The 15,843-nt window shown below is 32.4% G+C and overlaps 1 protein-coding gene across 1 annotated transcript; it reads left to right on the top strand.

The window, feature by feature from the left end:
• The first annotated feature begins 3,540 nt into the window (after nucleotides 1–3,540).
• Nucleotides 3,541–12,379, top strand: LOC126724736 (putative axial regulator YABBY 2). Its single transcript, XM_050429112.1, has 6 exons — nucleotides 3,541–3,989; nucleotides 6,211–6,330; nucleotides 6,739–6,844; nucleotides 7,692–7,740; nucleotides 7,890–7,965; nucleotides 11,985–12,379. The coding sequence occupies exons 1-6, from the start codon at nucleotides 3,915–3,917 to the stop codon at nucleotides 12,105–12,107; spliced, it is 549 nt and encodes a 182-aa protein (XP_050285069.1). The 5' UTR covers nucleotides 3,541–3,914; the 3' UTR covers nucleotides 12,108–12,379.
• Nucleotides 12,380–15,843: the final 3,464 nt, after the last annotated feature.

Here is a 15,843-nt window from a genome sequence, read left to right on the forward strand (position 1 = left end):
AAGAATACATAATTGATTACTCTAAGTCATAAGAATAATGAACATGGTTATTGAATTAAGTTCAAGACTTGAGGGTTAAGAGTTGAGAGTTCCCCCTTTCCTTGGTTCCATGTTTTAGGACTTATAACAAATTATAGAGGCACTTATTATTATCCATCTCCTCATAAATCTTTGGGTGTAAACATTTACATCAATTTTTCTAAAACTTTTTGTCTACTTTACTATAATAACCTACTTTTTTTCTAATTTACATATTCAATTTTCTAAAATTCTCATATTAGATTATCTATTCTACATTTTATTTTATTTAAATAATATTTTTTCATTTTTTTTTATTACACAAGTTGATGCAAATACTCCTTTAATGGTTTCAAATCACGTTGCAGTCAAGATTTTTCTTATCTTGTGATACTGTGAGAGTGTTTATGCCACCATAATATGCCTATTTTTATAATTATAATCGAACGTTCTCCCAATCTTTATTCATGGATGTAGACATCTTTTTGAACAACGTAAATTCTTATTTTCATTTTGTGTGTGCATGCTTGTTAATTTATTTTCTCTATATTGTTATTTAATATTTGGGAGTGTTATTGCGCAACAAGATGGAAAAAATCAAATCAAAATATTTGGGGTATATTATTGACATGAAAAATTATAAATTATATTAAAGTCACTATAATAATATTTTTTTCCCTTACATTCAATTTTCTCGTATGATTTTCCGGCAATAAATTTATTTGATATATAATTTATTTATTTGTGAGTCTATTACATTTGAATTCAAATTAGTTTACCAATGTCTAAATCATATGTCCGTGTGACTCCACGTTATAACCAATATCGCATATCAATTGGGTGATAAAATAAGAGATTTGAAGTTTAAATTTCACCTATACAAAAAACCGATTAATATCTTGGTCTAATGATAAAAAATTATCATTAGGAATGGACGCCATATGTTGAAACTCTCTAAAAGATTGAGTGAAAAAATATGAATAAAATTGGGTGCTTAAATATGGTTTAATTTGCTAAGTATTACAATAAGGTAACCACTAGCAATATATAGTATTTTTTTGAGGTAAAGATGATATATATATATATATATATATATATATATATATATGTATATATATGGGTTAGATTCAAGTTACACTAGATGTAACTCTAAATAATGTTACACCACTCATTATTTTTTAATTGGATACGAATTTTGAAAAATCAACCGTTGGATTACATTATCTTTGTATATTTTCCATATTTGCAAAGTTTCAAAGTAATCAAAGATTAATAGCCATGTCAACGATCAATTGTTTAAATTCAAATTTTTGTAGTTTACAATATTGCATAAAATATAAGTTTATGAATTGAATAGTAAATAGCATCCGATTGACATAAAAATTGGCATGCATATTAAAAACATATAAAACATGTAATCCAACAGTGAGATTTTCAAAATATGAATTCAATAACAATTTATTAAGTGGTGTAACATTAATAGAGTTACACTAGGTGTAACTTGAACCCAACTCTCTCTCTCTATATGTATATATATAAAATAACGATTGGCATTTTTTTTTTTGGGGGGCATTATAAAGATTGGCATATAATCAAATAAATGTGAGCATAAAAAAAAGCCAAGAACCTTGTCGATGGCATTATTCAATTCTCCCCAAGATAAGAAATTGGATTCAAATCCCCTCTCCCACTTCAATATAATTTTATTTTTTCTTTCTTAGCATGAAATTGGGCCACTTTTAAACTTACCATTTATACTCATTTTCTTCAAGTTGTGCAGTAGCATAGCATGTCTCTTACTTAGAACTTATTCTGTTTTGAGTTTTGATTCCCAGTCAGGCCTATCAATAACTAGGAATTCGTGCTGAGAATATTAGCTTGTTACAAATAGACAAAAGTAATGTTCTTTTGAAAGGACTTCAAAGAAGTCATGATCAGTGGCTAGTTTTAATCAAATAAATAATTATAATAATAGAATGACTTTCATTACAAGGAAAAGAAAAGGTCGGCTTTTTTTTTTTTTTTTTTTAATTATTGATAACCAATATGTTTTGACTTGATGTAGTTTCAAATTTTTTGCTGTATTCACTGAAAATGTAGGTTTTTGACAACTTTTTTTTTTTTTTGACAATGTAGGTTTTTGACAACTTTTGAGACCAAAATGCATGCAGTTGGTAATTGACTAGATTGATTGAGATTAATAATTCTAAGACAGCTTGGTTCGCCAACATGATAGGTACTTGGAACTCTGGACTGTCCTTCTGGTAAGATGTCTAGCCTGAAGTTGAAAATGGAAGCTAGAAAACAAAATAGCAGTGTTTATTACACATCCCCAGATTAAAATTTCAGTTATTTTTTTTAAGGTATGTAAAATAATTTGTATGCAACAAATTTAACCCAAAATAAAAATTCTTGAGATATATTTTTGCACGCATTTTACTATAACTAGTACACATGTCAAGTAATAATTGAATTAATTTTCAGAAATACTTGTGGTAATTCTTATGTGTAAGTGGTCTAATCAAATCACACATTAAAAAAAATGTGCAAATTGTGTTAAATATGTGCAAGAGTGTGTGTCCATAGAATAACTTGCTAGAAAAATGCCAAGGAATATGGTAAAAGTACAACAAAATAAAAATATAATAAACCAACTCCGTTGATAAAAAAATGAATGATGTTAGTAAATTTTACAAATTGATGAGTATTTTTAAACACAAAAAAAAAATATATATATTTATCAGATTATTGATTAGTAAATTTTTAAATAAGTAAATGTTTGATAATAAAATTAGTAGTAAAAAGTAATATGTCCTAGCATACATTAATTATCAATTTTAAAAAATCTTTTATGAAAAATTGAAAAAAATTGTCAAAAAAATTAGTCATTTTTTTTATTTTCTTATAAAATGTTTTCTAAATTAGTTTATTAATATATGTCCTAAGAGTATTTTTTTTTGAGATAATTATAATATGCTTATAATATGCTGCTAACTATACAGTTTGAATTCTTTCCCCCTAAACAAAGAAGCAATCTACACATAAAAAGTGGCAATTTAACTATAAAACTATGTGCCTGTTAGTAAAAACTAAAGTGAATAATAAATATTTTAAACATACACACGAGAAATAGGAAAATGTTTTTTAAAAAAACTTACAGTGGTGTATATCCAAAAAGACCAATGGGAAGAAGGTTTTTTAAAGAAACTTACAGTAGTGTATATCCAAAAGGGGCTAAATCTTAGATACATAGATTTTAAACCTCTTTTACTCACTTATTTTTCAATGTGTGATTAACCCTCTATTATTTAACTTAAGCTCTAATTAAGCACGACTCAGATTCCCAGAAATTTCTTTTTACTTCTGTGATAATCTCTAAACATTCCAAGAATTAATAACTCGCCCCCCTCGTCCGCTACAGAAAGCCAGGATGGTTAGAGATGGGTCACTCCCACCCACTCATTCTCTCAATCATAACACACACATACCCCCACACACCCTCCCCCACTCTCTCTCTCTCTCTCTCTCTCTCTCTCCCATAAATCCACAATCCACCTTTCCCATAAACCATCTTTTCTTCACATTACAAAAAAAAAAAACCACTATCCCCACTCCTACAGTTCCACTTCACTTGTTTTTCCCGACCAGACTAGTCATCTCATATCCTTACCATTGAGATTTTTGTACACCTCTCTCTCTCTCTCTCTCTCTCCAAAATATTAAAAAAAAAAAAAAAACATTTTCTTCTCTTTGTCTTTGTACCCATTCCATCTTATTGATTGATCACAATCCTCCTCCTATATACTTGTTCACCTTTCTTCTTTCTTTCTTTATAGAAGAACTAAAGAATTCTTCCTTGATCCAGCTATATAATTCACAATTTGAGCTCAAAAACTATGTCACTGGACATGATGGCATCCTCCGAACGTGTTTGTTATGTTCACTGCAACTTCTGCAACACCATTTTAGCGGTACATCCCTCAATTCTCTCTCTTTCTTTATGTTTCTTTCTATTTTCTAATCCTTCCCAAACTAGCTTTCTTTTCCCACTACTGAATCCACCAAACCGAGCTCTCTGATTAGCTCGATTTATGATTATCATCAAAATGCTTTTTTTTTTGGGCTGCCTAGCTGACTAGCTATATTAGCTATAAAATCCAAACCCAGCTTAGAACAACTTGCAAGAATTTAGATGCAAGATGTGCTTTTGTAGTTTTTACATTGTATCCTAAGCTTTTAAAAGTTTCCATTTGTAGTAAAAATTTTCCATCCCAATTGAAAATCTTTCGTGGGTTTCTTGATTTACATGGAATTAACCAAAGATTCTTGTCTCATGTGTTATATTTTATGAGAAATTTGAACTGGGTTTTCCCTCAAAGCTTCCAAATATGCATCAAGATTCCATTGCAAACAAGGAGAAATTCATGTACGGTTGAGACCGGGCTTAGATATGAGTTGGGATGTTAAGCCCAAAGTAGATGAAGAAACGCAATTTACAGTTCAGGTACTGTGAAAAATTCTTGATGATCTTCTAGTTCTAGACCTCGCTCTCCTGCAACACAAAGTTTGGTAGTGAAAGAAAAAAAAAATTCAACAGTGACAAGCGATTTCCGCCAGCTAAAGAAAGCGATCCCTACCATCTTCAATATATAAAGCATTTTGAAGCTATGACCAACTAGGGTTGCAGCTAGATATACGAAGATACATATCAACTTTAAGAGCTAGGTTGATATTAGGCTATTAGGGTTATCTTCTTCCCAATTCCAAAGTCATGGTAAAAGTCAAGGCGGAGGCTTTGAATTAGCTTTGCAGACCTCAACACAGTTTCATGCTACTCTACAATGAAAGAGTAGTCAATTACTGTTTCTAGGATAGTAATTACCCAGCTTTTATCACTGTTTCTCGTGATGCACTACTTCATTCATTGTATGATCTCTCTCTCTCTCTCTTTCTCTTTCTCTCTCTGGTATGCTATCTCCTGGAGGTGGGTGCTTCTGTTCCCACCTATACAACGCCAGCGAAGCATTATTATGATCAAAGTTTTCGCATAGATTCATGTTCGCATTTTGCTTCTGGTGAAAAATGAGTACTTTGCTTTCTTTTCTACAAGAATTTTGTGGAGAGAGATAGAACTGTCAAAGAAAATCATAGCCATAGCAAATGCTTTTCTCTTTCATCATAGGATGCCTCTTTCAAACCACCCCTTTTATGCATCTCTCTCCTATGTAATGTATATCTCTCTCTCTTTTTGAAAAATAAAAGGAAAAAAAAAAAAAAAAACTGTGATATTTCTTAAACACTGTAAAGAGCAGTAAATTAGTCTGTTTCATGATGATGTGGGTTAATGGTTGATGGCCTTTATGGTTTTCGTTCCAGTCACGTCGTTTTCATCTACCTCTCTCTGTAAATTTTGTTTTTGTTTTTGTTTTTTTTTAGTAGAAAAGTTATATTTTCTATTTTTCATAATCTTGCTTGCGGGTGTCAGTGAGCAGAAAAGTCAGGAGACGCACCGAAAGGAAAAGAGAGAGAGAGAAAGTCTGAGACTTTAAAATGAATGAAGGGCAAGAAGTCCTTATAGTTATCACCCATGTGAGGCCTGTTAGTTCTAGAGGTCAGGTCAATGCTAATTAGCGCTGTGGCTGCTCTCTTTGCAGAGTGAATTCAAAACATTTTTCTTGCCCAGAAAAAAAATATTATTAAAAGAATGAATGAAAGTGATATATAATCAAGTTGCTGAAATTTATGCATATCCATCCATCCTCCTCCTCCTCTTCTTCTTCTGCTTCTTCTTCTTCTATATTTTTTAACATTTCCTTCTAGATTCATAGACTAGAAGGTGCGGTTTAGCTAGTTGTTGATCTGTAAGAATTTCTTTACTGCTTGTTCATTTTTTAAAAAAAAATCTTGGGAGCTTTATATGCCATAAATGGCTGAGGCTCCACATTCTTGACTTATTGGTGTAATGCTTTAGGTTTTGGGTTAGGGTTTAATACGGTGTGATGGTGTGTACTTCTGTTTGTAGAACATTTTGGGTTCCATATACTTTGGATGTGTGTGTGTGTGAGAAAGAGAAAGAGGGATAGTGAGAGCCAGCTGGGGGCTTCAAAGTTACACAAGACAAAAGTTCCAAAACATGATTTTTTATCTCAGAAATGATTTTTTGTTTTTGTTTTGCAAAATGGGTATTGGCAGGTTAGTGTACCATGCAGCAGTTTGTTCAACATGGTGACTGTAAGATGCGGACATTGTGCTAATTTGCTGTCAGTTAACATGGGAGCTACGGTTCAAGCAGCTCCTCCGCAAGATCCCCAGGTATATATGTTATCAAATTCCTTTGGAATCGTTTTTCTTGGAAATTGTTTTTTTTATTGTTGAGTCACTCAACGGGTCTTGAAAACTATGATCTCACCCTCTACTTAAAAGAGAATGTGCCAGTTGTGTTAGAGCTTCTCTTGGAGATTGCTATGGGTGACTATATTTTATTCTCTCTGCCAAAATATTAGAATGTTTTTAGTACTTAATTTGCTAGTTAGTCTAAGAAAGGACTTGATTTCCTTTTGTATACAACTTAGTCCTTTAAAATGCTCCAAGATTCCGACCAAGCTAAGTTGTAATTTCGACTAAAAAAATCATAGTCAAAGCTCTCCCTAAGCAAACAATAAGGGGAAAGATTTTGCTAGTGTAAATATGGTGGTCTAATTATTTCTCTTGTTGGAGCAGAAGCAGCACATAAGCTCTGATGACTGTGGGTCATCTTCCAAATGCAATAAGTTTTCTGCATTTGAGACTGTAGAGCATGAACAACCCAGAATGGCCCCCATTCGCCGTGAGTCTCTCTCTCTCTCCATATTCATTAATTAGTTTATACTAATGTGTATACATTTTTTTATGAACTACGTACTAATGTGTGTACATATATAGACATTCATAGGTATGAGACATATTTGTAGGAACATATTATAAGTAGTATAATACAATAAAGTTTAAATGTGTAACCAACTTCTTAGGCTTAATTAATGATGGCCACTAAAGCTTTGTACACAGTGTCTCTACCCAACTGGCAAAAGTACATAAGCAGGCAGATCCACTTCATCATCGAGGCCATGGGTCATATAATAAGTTTAATAGTTTTGCAAATCTCTAAGTACCCAAATTAAGCACATGATTTTAGTCTCTACTCATCCACAGACCCTCCAAAGATGGTGACTTTACCTAACTAATTTGACTCATCATTAATTCATAGCAGAGGTAGCGTAAGAACCTTCATTGTCTTATACAGTTCCAATTTTGTTTTCCCTAAGAACTCTAATAAATAGGCTACCTTTAGAGGTTTAGACTATGCGAACTTAATTCAGATTCAATAATACACCAGAACACAGCATGTGTTAACAGATGGAGCGTGATTGAGAAGTTGCACTAGGTGCCTAAAAAACAAAGGAGCAATGGACCACAGCAGAGGTTAACAGATGGAATGTTAAGAGACCATGAACTTTTGGACTGCTTCCCAGTATATTTAAGATTATAGTCAGTCAATATTCAATGCTTAATAAAACTAATCATACGCGTGTTCATTATGCAACAAATTCCTATGCCTATAATTGTATTCAAAACATTGTACTTACAATTGATAAAAGCAATCTAAATTGTGTTTTAAATTTTTGTGTACATCACAGCCCCAGAGAAGAGACAGCGGGTTCCTTCAGCATATAACAGGTTTATTAAGTAAGTAAAATGGTTTTTACTCTCTGTCTCTCTCTCAGACTAACTTGATTATGAGTGATGGTAGGAATTGGATTTGGTCTTGAAATTGAGAGATTAGTAACATGCATATACCTTGAGTTTGCATGTAACTTATTTGTTGCACTTTGCAGGGAGGAAATCCAAAGGATTAAGGCTAGTAATCCTGATATCAGCCACAGGGAAGCTTTTAGTACAGCTGCAAAGAATGTGAGTGGTGAATAAAAACCATTTAGATCGCTCTAATTTACTTGCTGCCTGACAAAATGAAATACAAATCCACTCTCAAAACCTTAACCATCTCAATGTTCACTTGGGATAGTTTAAATCTATTCGTTTATTTGACTTAAAGAATAATTTAGGTACAGGTACATACACTGTGCCTAACAAAGAAAAATGAAGCTTCAAAAAACTGTTCAAAAGCTATCTTAAAAAACAAGTCAACCTATAGGCCTAGGCAAACAGATCTATTATATGTCGGGCTCTATAGTTTTTTCCTTTTTGTCTTTCTCTCTTTTTTCAGCCTTATAGTTCTATCTAAAGCCTTATACCACGGTGAAAAAGAGGCCATTATGTATTTAGAGAAATTCTTATCTTGACCTTTTGTTGCTCTAGCTAGCAAGTACAATCTTGTAAGTTAAGCAATATTCTACCACATTTTTAGGTACTTACTATTTCTGTCTTTAGGGTAAACAAATTAAGTAGTAAACTATAATGAATGCCGGTGGTTTTAAGTTATATCAGTGAACTCATACGGAATAGCCAAACAACCTAGCTTCATAGATGTCTTAATGACTGTAAATAATGTATGTATCAAACTCTAAAGGTCACACTCGCACTACAAGAATTAATAAATTGAGGGCAGAGGGGTGGTACATCATTGTTATATTATGACCTATATAAGTTCCGCTACCTTAGGCAGTCATATTAATGGAAAACTTATATTAATTCTGTCTTTTTTTTTTTTTTTTTTTTCTTAACACCAATTCTAGCAATGCAATATTCAACATTTTTATTAATTCTAGGGTTCTTTTATCATAAGTTGGAAGTATATTATAAATATCATTATCGTAGGATTAATTATTATCTAAAACAATGAGGTAAGACTGTTTATCAATCACCTCTTCTAAACTTCATAAAACTAGAATGTTATGCACCTGACATCACTTTTAATGTAGGATTAATCTATAAAATTCACTCCAATGAAAAAAGGCCAACAACCCTTGAATTTCATTATGGTGGTATTACACCCATTGGGAGCAATTTGCTAGAATTCATTGATAAAACAACTCATATCATTGGCACCACTATAGATGATCGACAACTTGCTAATCTGGCTCAACTTGAATGGTTAGGTTTCGAATGAGTGAGTGGCCAGTTGTGGCCTTCTAGTTATAGGCCTCGTTTGGTAGAGTAGTTTAACAACATGATTTCGGTTTTTAAACTACATTACACGCATTTTCACACACTTTTTCACCCACATGTATTTCAAAAAAAATACAAACAACATTGCTCGAACAACGTTACCAAACGGCTCATATATTTTTCACAACGTAAACCTAACCCATTCGAATCATAAAGTACTTTGCCCTTTCAACATGAAACCCCCCCCCCCCTTCCCCTTAATCCCCCTTTCTCTCTTCTACTCTTTCTTTTCCTGCTCATCTCTCTCTTGGATTCTCAGTCGTCAACAAAGAGACACTAATGCAAACAAGCTCAAGAAGTCGAGCCACCCTTGTGGCCATACCCCTTGTCATCAACGACCTCAACAAGTCCCATCACTCTTCTCCCTACAAAATCTTCCAATCGATGACCTTGCCTTTATTTAGTGTCATCATGCCATAGGAGCTAAGGCCGTGTTGCTCTTCAATATCAATATTGCCTCTCTCTCTCTCTCTCTCTCTCTCAGCATTTTTTTTGTTTGTTTCATTTTTTTTATTATAAAATTTAGAAATCATCAATACGGGAAGAGTAGAAAAATAATGAATTAATGGGTGATGAGTTAATAGATATACACTTACATCGCGTTTTATTTTTTGGTTTGGTTTACCTTCAGTACTTTTTTAACTGGACATGTTCTTTTGTTTTAAATATACAATGGCAAATGATAATAAGTTTTAATTCCCACATTTTATTTAGTTAGTGGGTGATGTGACAATCTCTTATTAAAAAAAATATTAATTTTAAAAAAATACTGGAGGTAAACTAATTTTTAATAACCTCCCTTCGTTATTGATTTATATGAAATTAAATATATTTTACATCAGAGAGATTTCCAATTTTGAATGTTTAGGTTGTTTATGTGAATTAGAGTGTTTAAGACTGAAGTTAGGGCTCTTTAATAAATTTATCTTTAGTTTAATAGAAATTAATAACGATTGGGGGTTATTTTCATTTTCAAATAAAGTTAATTTTTGGTTAATTGTTTAGTTTTAAGGTTTAAGAAGTGCATGGTAAATTGGGTGATAGTTTTAATACATTTATCTTTAGTTTAATAGAAATTAATAACGATTGGAGATTATTTTCATTTTCAAATAAAGTTAATTTTTGGTTAATTTTTTAGTTTTAAGGTTTAAGAAGTGCATAATAAATTGGGTGATAGATTTTCATTTATTTTTTTAGCTAAAATAAATAAAAAGATAGCTTTTTTGTTGGGGGGGGGGGGGTGGTAATTTACCTAAAAATAAATAACCCCTTTACACAAATTTAAGGACCTGCTGCACCAAGATCACTAAATATTGATAACCTATAGTATAATGTTTATTAACATGAAGTCTTCTTTAATAAATATCACATGACAATCCATTGAACTCGCATAGCTCGTAGAGCTAGCGAGTAACTCTACTTGGAATTCGCATAATCTCAATGTTTCTATTTACTTGGAATTTGGAAAAATAAGATATCCGGATGATGCAGCACAATATTGTCCATAGAATTTCTCTTAAACTTTAGCAAGGAAAATTATCAAAATTGAATCAATTTAATGCTTAGATTAAATATTATAAACTTAAATGTGTATCTAATGTCCCGTTTTAAATGACGGAACACTTTGTACACATGAGTGAAGAAAAAAAAATCTTAAATCACGAAATATAGAAGAATCCAAGTTGCTTTTCTTAATCATATATATACACAGTGATGGGACAAGCTTTGCTTCTCTTGCCATTTTGCTTGTTGGCTAAATCACATCTGGGGGTTAAAACTTAAAATTACCTACGTGTGAGGTCAACAGTTCAAATTATGTGAGAAATTAGGGGGGACAAGTTTTATGTTAGATTTAATGCTCATATGATGTTGTTCAATGCATTAATAAAAGTAAAGCTTGTGTTTTAGGTTTACCTGCACCTCTTATGATCGTTTGACTACATTGTACATTAGAAGGATACATTTGTTTAACAATTAATGGGTATATATGATCCCTCATGATGTCACTGGTACTAATTTTAACCAAAGTTGGTAAAATTGGATCATACCCATTGATTTGTAGACATGATGATCAAGTCGAATACAATGAAGGCAGTGCCAAATGATTTATTGTATGGCATTTGTTTTCATAGAGGGACTAATAGCATGAGTAAATAAACCTTTTGCCAGTACTTCACTTGCTTTAAGATGTTCTTAAGTGCATCTTCTTGTTGAATACGCAATGAATATTCTTAGCAAGACCAAGACAAAGAGAAACTAGCCATATGAATATGATTGCTTGACGAAATTTACTTTGCTTTTTGTAAATTTCATGTATCTTTTTTTTCTTCAAATCATTACCAATGTTGTCACTTGTCACTACTCTATATTTATCATTTGCATTGGCATATACCACACTTAGTTTGTTCTATCAAAATTAGTTTTGATTTTGAACTTTGTCTCTGTTCTAGATCCCATTTAAAATGTTAAAAATATTGCAAGTTGGACTTCACTTAAACTTAACATAGTCAAGCAACTCCTAATGTGATGACTGATAAAAATGCAATATATATATATATATATATATATATAAATATATAAGATTTTACTAACGTATGTCCTAAGGGCACACAATAATTTTCATTTTTGGAAAAAATTTTTTTGAAAATTGAAAAAGTATTGACAACTTTTTCAATTTTCGAAAATTTTTTTTCCAAAAATAAATGGCTTAGGACACAGATTAACCGAACCCATATATATATATATATATATATATATATAATATGATGTTAAAGATGCTAAAAACTTTAATGTATTCTTTGCAGTGGGCACATTTTCCTCACATTCACTTTGGGCTAAAGCTGGATGGCAATAACAAGCAGGGAAAGTTGGACCAGGCATTAGCCGGAACAGATCAGGGAAGTCAAAAGTCTAATGGATTCTACTAAAGCCGAATGGTACCCTGTGAGTAGCATGCTAGTTCCTCTGTGCTATGTAACTACTGAAATTATTATGAGGTTGATGAAAGTCTCCTAACCAAACAGGATGCCCCTATTTGAACCTCCACCATCTTTATTATCGTGTGCTTTCCATTTCTAACTGTTTGGAAATGATGACTGCTATTCTTGTGATTGCATTTATTATCTTTGTACTTCATATCTTTTAAGCATACATTATATATCTCATCGAAGAATGTGCGCTTGTTTTTTTACCAACACAATTCTCTCTCTCTCTCTCTTCTAGCTAAAATGGCGATAATAACAAAACCCACATTTCAAAATTTGTTAAGAATTAAGCCATAGCTCTATGAATCATGGAACAAACACATACTTCTCAAAAAAAAAAAAAAAAAACAAACACATAGGGTTACGTGGTCCTCAAAAGCTAAAATAGTGGTAATAACAAAACCCACATTTCAAAATGTGTTAAGAATTAAGCCATAACTCTATGGATCATGGAACAAACACATACTTCTAAAAAAAAAAAAAAAAAAACAAACACATAGGGTTACGTGGTCCTCAAAGTGAGAGAGAGAGAGAGGGAGAGAGAGAATGCAACATTAGTGCTACTGTGTATTACGCAGTATACAGACAAGGGACGTGTCCAAAAACGCCACGTGTCTAGCTCATGTCCCGTCCAATACTCGGAAGCTTTGTGAAGCAATATGAAGGGGATGATAGATAAAGTTCTTGCATTGCATGTGTTCACTCACCTGTCACGTTCACTGATCGATAGCAGAGATAAAATATTTTATAGTATATATATGAAATATGATAAAAAAAGAAAGATAGATAACTAAATGATAGTGAAATTAAACACCGAATTTGAGGGCACGAGAAGCATGCAGAGTGACAGACATAGACGACGCAACCTTGGGATTTACGAAAACAACTTTTATTAAGGCTCAGGTTGGCCAACCAAACCAAACAAATATTCTTTGAAAGCCATCTACATATATCCATCACAATTCACAGATTGTTGACTAGTGCAATACCTTGTTGAATCAATCTGCTTTTTCAAAAGTTAGTATAAAGTAAAATATAGAGAGTAAAAACAAAAACAAAATGAAAAAAAAAGCTGTAGTTTAAGATGAAAACCTAGGTTCTACCCAACCAAAACAGTCGGTTGTTGTGTAAAACGTCAATCACTCTCTTACCAAAGGAAAAATAATAGTTAAACTATACAATATAATAGCCGCAAACTCTTAATTAATCATTAATGGGTCATTAACACTTTAATTGATTATACTAGTTGTCTTTTTCAAGTCTCAAATTATCAAACAAGTGCATCTCAAGCAACTTTGCATAACTAATAGCTAAGTCAGTAACGCTTTTAGTTTTACTTACTTCATTTCTCTCTCTCTCTCTCTCTCTCTCTCTCTCTCTCTCTCTCTCTTTTTCTTGAGGCAGAACTTTTTTTTACAGTTCCAATTGCCTAACAACTAACAAGACCCACAAACCAATGCATATTGCTTTTGTCATGCTGACGAGGTGAAAACCTAGTGACACAGTGGGTGATGGTTGTGAGCATTTTGTTCCGTTGATTTGAAGTAAAGTAAGTGTGTGTGTGTGATTCATTTGCAGGTTGACTGGTAAGTCGTGCATGGTATATCACCACCACTTGTACAGTGTTACCTTTTGTTGTATATATATACCCAAAGCAAAAGCATATGATAAAGTGGACAGAACTGTGATATGTGGCAACAAAAAACCCAATTGTGTTTTGCTAGCTAGCAGGAATCAACTTGGTATAGTAAAAATGGGTGTGAAATGATACCCAGAGAGAGAAAGAGATACGGTTCCATTTGTTATGTAATGGGGTTTTTTTTTTTTTCTTTTTTTCTTTCTCGTTTCATTGTTTGCTGGGAAAAGGGTTGAGAGTACAGAATCTGAAACGTCAAATCATGTAGTTGGTAATTTGGATGTATGTGGTGGCTCTTTGTGAGTGGGTCATGTCTAAAAGATAGATGAATGATTTAACTTTCCCTAACTTTTTATAAAAACAATAAATATGTCTGAATCGGACTGTCATGTCACATATACATATTACATGAGAGAAGGGGAGGCAAGAGACTCTGGCAATAGTAACAGAAACAGCAAGCAGAGAAAGACAGAGGTCAGTCTGGTTGTGATTTAACCCCCTTTTTTTCTTCTTTCTTGTTGAAGCCTAACATCAATGCAAGCTGGTTAGAGTGATACTTTCCCATAATTCCCACTCTCCACGCGTGTAAGAATATTTTGGTATTATATATTATGATGATGGATAGATAAGGTGATACTACCCCACTCACCTGGCTCGCATAATTAGGGGCCGTGCAAATTGCATCCTCTTTCCAATCAATAAGTGAGGTTCTGAAACTCTGAGGGAGGCAAACATTTATTGAAATTTATTGTATACATTGTTCAGTCCTTTTTATATGAAAAAAAAAATTAAAAATATTCAGAAAAATAAAAATAAACATCATGTCAAACCAAATTATCTTCTTCACTTTTTTTTTTTAATTATTTTTTTAACTCTTATCTTTCATTTAATAGCTGCATCAATTAATTATGGAATTAGATAGAAAGGTTAAATTGAAAAAAGATATCAAATATTATGTATAAAGTTAAAATTTTAAACACCTGAAATGAAAATATCTTAAATTGAAGAGGGTGTTATGATCCTAGTGTTCCACATTACTTAAATATAAGTTTAAACATGTGTTTATAAGTTTTTAAACACCCTCTCATTGCAAGCCAGTTTTTAAGAGTGAGTTCTACCATAAGTTTGTAACATTTGGTATCAGAGCCAACCGTAGTTTCGAGTAATTGGATGTAACTTATTGAATATGGGATCAAATAAGTTGTGGCTTTGTGGTTGAATCCCGGAGAAGACGACCTAGAAGCTAGATTAAAATAACTGATAGGTGAGTGGAGCCATCAAAAGAGAAAAGAATACCATCGGGTTAGTGTTGCTAGAGTGAGCTGTCATGGATGTCGATTGTGGATTGCGTGGTCATATGTTATGATCCTAATGTCCCACATTACTTAAATATAAACTTAAACATGTGTTTATAAGCTCTCAAGTACCCTCCCCTTACAAGCCGATTTTCAAGGGTAAGTTCTACCCATGAGTTTGTAACAGCAGGTGGTACAAATCGTATAAGTGCAATCTAATCACTTTATTCAACCAAAAAAAAAAGTGAAATTTAATCACTTTGAAAAAAATTGGTTGTTAATTTTTTTACTTTGTCTCTCTCAATCTAATCACTTTATTCAGCAAAAAAAAAAAAAGTGCAATTTAATCATTTTGAAAAAACTTAGTTATTAATTTTTTACCCTGTCTCTCTCAGATGAAATTTGGCTGTTAAGTTGTGGTACCTGTGTCAATAAAATCTTAATTTACAATAACTCATACATGTCTTCTTATAATTTTTTTTAAAGGCATATCTACTTATAGGTGTGCATTTCTAGTAAATATGGTTCATCACTTAAATTATGTAAGGCGTAAATGCACTTTTAGTCCCTATATTTTGACTTTTTTTCCATTTTAGTCCCTACATTTTCTTTTTACCACTTTTAGTCCCTACACCAATTAACGCGGGACATTTAAGTCCTTGAAGCACCATTCCGTCACCAAACTAACGGGAAAACTGACGGATCAATAAAATAATAATAAAAATTCATTGTAGCACTGACACATCAA

This window comes from Quercus robur, chromosome 1 (assembly GCF_932294415.1).
Source record: "Quercus robur chromosome 1, dhQueRobu3.1, whole genome shotgun sequence".
Lineage (NCBI taxonomy): Eukaryota > Viridiplantae > Streptophyta > Magnoliopsida > Fagales > Fagaceae > Quercus > Quercus robur.